General features: G+C 52.3%; 1 protein-coding gene across 1 annotated transcript; it reads left to right on the top strand.

Annotated features, from left to right (window-relative positions):
• The first annotated feature begins 6 nt into the window (after nt 1-6).
• Nucleotides 7-3542, top strand: tekt3 (tektin 3). The gene is made up of 5 exons (XM_076017418.1): nt 7-59; nt 158-301; nt 745-967; nt 3074-3228; nt 3326-3542. The coding sequence occupies exons 1-5, from the start codon at nt 22-24 to the stop codon at nt 3540-3542; spliced, it is 777 nt and encodes a 258-aa protein (XP_075873533.1). The 5' UTR covers nt 7-21.
• The last annotated feature ends 293 nt before the right edge of the window (nt 3543-3835 follow it).

Raw genomic sequence — 3835 nt, 5'->3', positions numbered from 1 at the left:
ATCAAGTCCTGTCAGGAACGGATGAGGCGACACCTGGACCGAGCCGCCGCTCAGCTGGCGTGAGTCCAGAAAAACAACCTCGCTAATGAGTGTGTTCCACTTTCACCACAGCGTCGGTGTGTGTGTGTGTGTGTGTGTGTGTGCGTGCGTGGTGCAGGTCCAACCGAGCCGCTCAGCACGAGCTGGAGAGAGATCTCAGCGACAAGGTGGCGGCTCAGAGGATCGACGGCAGGTGCCACCACCTGAGGAACACGTCGGACGGGCTCGGCCACTACGGAGGGGTGGACCGGCTGGACCCCTCGTGAGACCGACGCTTCCGTCTGATATCAAATATCGATCAATTAGTCCATCGACTTTCTAATCCCAGACGTCTCGGAGCTCCTTGTACCATCAGGAGAAAACCAAGTGAACCTCCAGAGCAGCAGGGGGCGACAGTAGCCAGGAAACTTAGAGCAGACCCCGCCTCTGCAGGGGCGGAGCCATCTGCTTTGACTGGTTGGGGTGAAAAGGAAATTAAGAAATGTAGTAGATAACAGTCAGAGTGTCCGACAGGAGTGAGACGCAGGGGTGAACAAGCAAATACTGAGATATAGATATAAATATTAACGTAAATAAACAAAGACGTGCATGTGTATGTGTGTGTGTATTATATAAATTAATGTTATTAATTAATTGAAATTTAAATAGACCTCTGATGTTCTTCTCCTCCCTCCTCCCTCCCATCTCCGCCCCCCACCCGTCCAGACTCTCTCTTCCAGAATCGTGGTCCAAGTTCTCCGACGACAACATCTTGCACTCGCAGAGCCAGCGCTCCGCCTCCCAGCGGCTGAGGGAGGAGATGGAGGCGCTGATGAGCGCCACGTCCAGCGAGATGTGGAAGCAGTTCAGCAGCGCCAACGCGTGCTTCTCCAACCGCATATCGGAAACCACCGACGCAAAGAACAGCCTGCAGTCGCACCTGGCAAAGGTGAGGGTCACTGAAGGTCACATGATCATCGGGAAGATTGGAAGGTGGGGAACTCTTGTGACGTTCAGAGTCGGACCGTGTTGTTCGACTGCACTCCCCAACAGTGACCTGCAGGGGGCGTCTGCGAGTCTGAATTACTGATGGTTTGTAAAGGTGGGCGGAGTCACCTGCTGGTTCTGCAACCAACTCTGCTGGTCCCTGCTGGACAACAATAGAATGCAGGTTCCACCAGAAGCTCCGCCCATCTTTATTCACAAACACAGTAAAGGTAAAATGACAGTAAAGCATTAGAAAAGAGACGATTGGTCATTTGTTGATATCATGTTCTCCATAGAACTCTGTCTTCACACTGAACTCACCTCAGCTGTGGGCTGGACTTGAGCCCTGAGAGCTCCTCTCATGCTGAACACGCAGTCCTTCATGAAGCTCAGTCACTGTGAGAAGCCGTGATTGGCTACAGTTAGATTAGAGCCAAGTGGTCTGGACAGAGGAACCAGTGTGACACATTGACTTTGGGTTGAAGGCCGTCCAGATGCAGAGAGGCGGCCACTCTCATTCCATCCATCCGTCCCACCACTCCATTCATCCATCCGTCCATTCACCACTCCATTCATCCATCCACCACTCCATTCATCCACCACTCCATCCATCCATCCATCGTCCACCACTCCATTCATCCATCCACCACTCCATTCATCCATCCATCCGTCCATTCACCACTCCATTCATCCATCCACCACTCCATTCATCCATCCATCCGTCCATCCGTCCACCACTCCATTCATCCGTCCACCACTCCATTCATCCATCCATCCATCCACCACTCCATTCATCCATCCATCCGTCCATTCACCACTCCATTCATCCATCCACCACTCCATTCATCCACCACTCCATCCATCCATCCATCCGTCCACCACTCCATTCATCCATCCATCCGTCCATCCACCACTCCATTCATCCATCCACCACTCCATTCATCCATCCATCCGTCCATTCATCCACCACTCCATCCATCCATCCACCACTCCATCCATCCATCCATCCATCCATCCGTCCACCACTCCATTCATCCATCCACCACTCCATTCATCCATCCATCCGTCCATCCACCACTCCATTCATCCATCCACCACTCCATTCATCCATCCATCAGTCTGTCCATCCACCAGTCCATCCATCCACCACTCCATTCATCCATCCATCCATCCACCACTCCATCCATCCATCCATCCATCCACCACTCCATTCATCCATCCATCCGTCCATCCACCACTCCATTCATCCATCCACCACTCCATTCATCCACCACTCCATCCATCCATCCATCCATCCGTCCACCACTCCATTCATCCATCCATCCGTCCATCCACCACTCCATTCATCCATCCACCACTCCATCCATCCATCCATCAGTCTGTCCATCCACCAGTCCATCCATCCATCCGTCCACCACTCCATTCATCCATCCACCACTCCATTCATCCACCACTCCATCCATCCATCCATCCATCCGTCCACCACTCCATTCATCCATCCATCCATCCATCCACCACTCCATTCATCCATCCACCACTCCATTCATCCATCCATCAGTCTGTCCATCCACCAGTCCATCCATCCATCCGTCCACCACTCCATTCATCCATCCATCCATCCACCACTCCATTCATCCATCCATCCGTCCATCCACCACTCCATTCATCCATCCACCACTCCATTCATCCACCACTCCATCCATCCATCCATCCATCCGTCCACCACTCCATTCATCCATCCATCCGTCCATCCACCACTCCATTCATCCATCCACCACTCCATTCATCCACCACTCCATCCATCCATCCATCCATCCGTCCACCACTCCATTCATCCATCCATCCATCCACCACTCCATTCATCCATCCACCGCTCCATTCATCCATCCACCAGTCTGTCCATCCACCAGTCCATCCATCCATCCATCCATCCATCCATCCATCCATCCATCATCCATCCATCCATCCATTGAACTCTTTAACTCAGCGCCTGTGGTTGCAGTGTGTGGGACCCTACTGGTAATGACGGTCCTCAGGTCTCCAGGATGTGTGTTGTGTCCCCGTCCAGACCCTTCAGGAGATCTTCCAGACAGAGATGCTGATTGAGTCCCTGAAAAAGGCCCTGAGAGACAAAGATCCGCCTCTGAAGGTGGCCCAGACCCGGCTGGAGGAGAGGACCCGCAGGCCTAACGTGGAGCTCTGCAGAGACAACCCCCACCACAGGTAGGACCCTCAGAAGATCGCTCAATCAGTCCACCATTGAGAACATCAATGACCAGGATGGTACTTTACCCCCTCCCCCCTCCCCCCTCCCCGCCAGGCTCGTGAGTGAGGTCAGGGAGATCCAGGACACCATCCAGAAGCTCCAGGAGAGACTGATGGAGGCCGAGGTCACCCTGCAGAACCTGGTCCAGACCAAGGTCTCCCTGGAGCACGACCTGTCTGTCAAAGCCAACTCGCTCTTCCTGGACCAGGAGAAGTGCATGAGCATGCGCAAGAGCTTTCCCAGCATGCCTCGGCTGGTGGGCTTCACCTGAACAACAGGAGCCCAGCAGTGTTGTGACTTGGCTGTTGTTGAAGTACTTAAGCAGGAAGTAACTTGACTTGAAAACAATTCTCAGTATCAAATTTAATGGAAGAGCAGCAACAGAAGATGAAAATAGTTTTTCTTCAAAAGTGAAAAAAAAAAAAAAAAAGACTCTTGACCGAAGATCCGATAACTGGATGCATTGTGAGTGATGTTTGTTCTCCATTTGTTGTGTGTGTTTTGAAGAGGATGTTGCCTCTGGGCCAATCATAAGGCTGCTTTCAGAGTGTGACATGTTGTGAA

The sequence above is a fragment of the Nelusetta ayraudi genome, unplaced genomic scaffold (assembly GCF_046127955.1).
Source record: "Nelusetta ayraudi isolate G7.1 ecotype Tasmania unplaced genomic scaffold, CSIRO-AGI_Nayr_v1 ptg000362l, whole genome shotgun sequence".
Taxonomy (NCBI): domain Eukaryota; kingdom Metazoa; phylum Chordata; class Actinopteri; order Tetraodontiformes; family Monacanthidae; genus Nelusetta; species Nelusetta ayraudi.
Note: the sequence above shows the minus strand (reverse complement) of the source record. Positions and strands in the feature narration are given on the sequence as shown.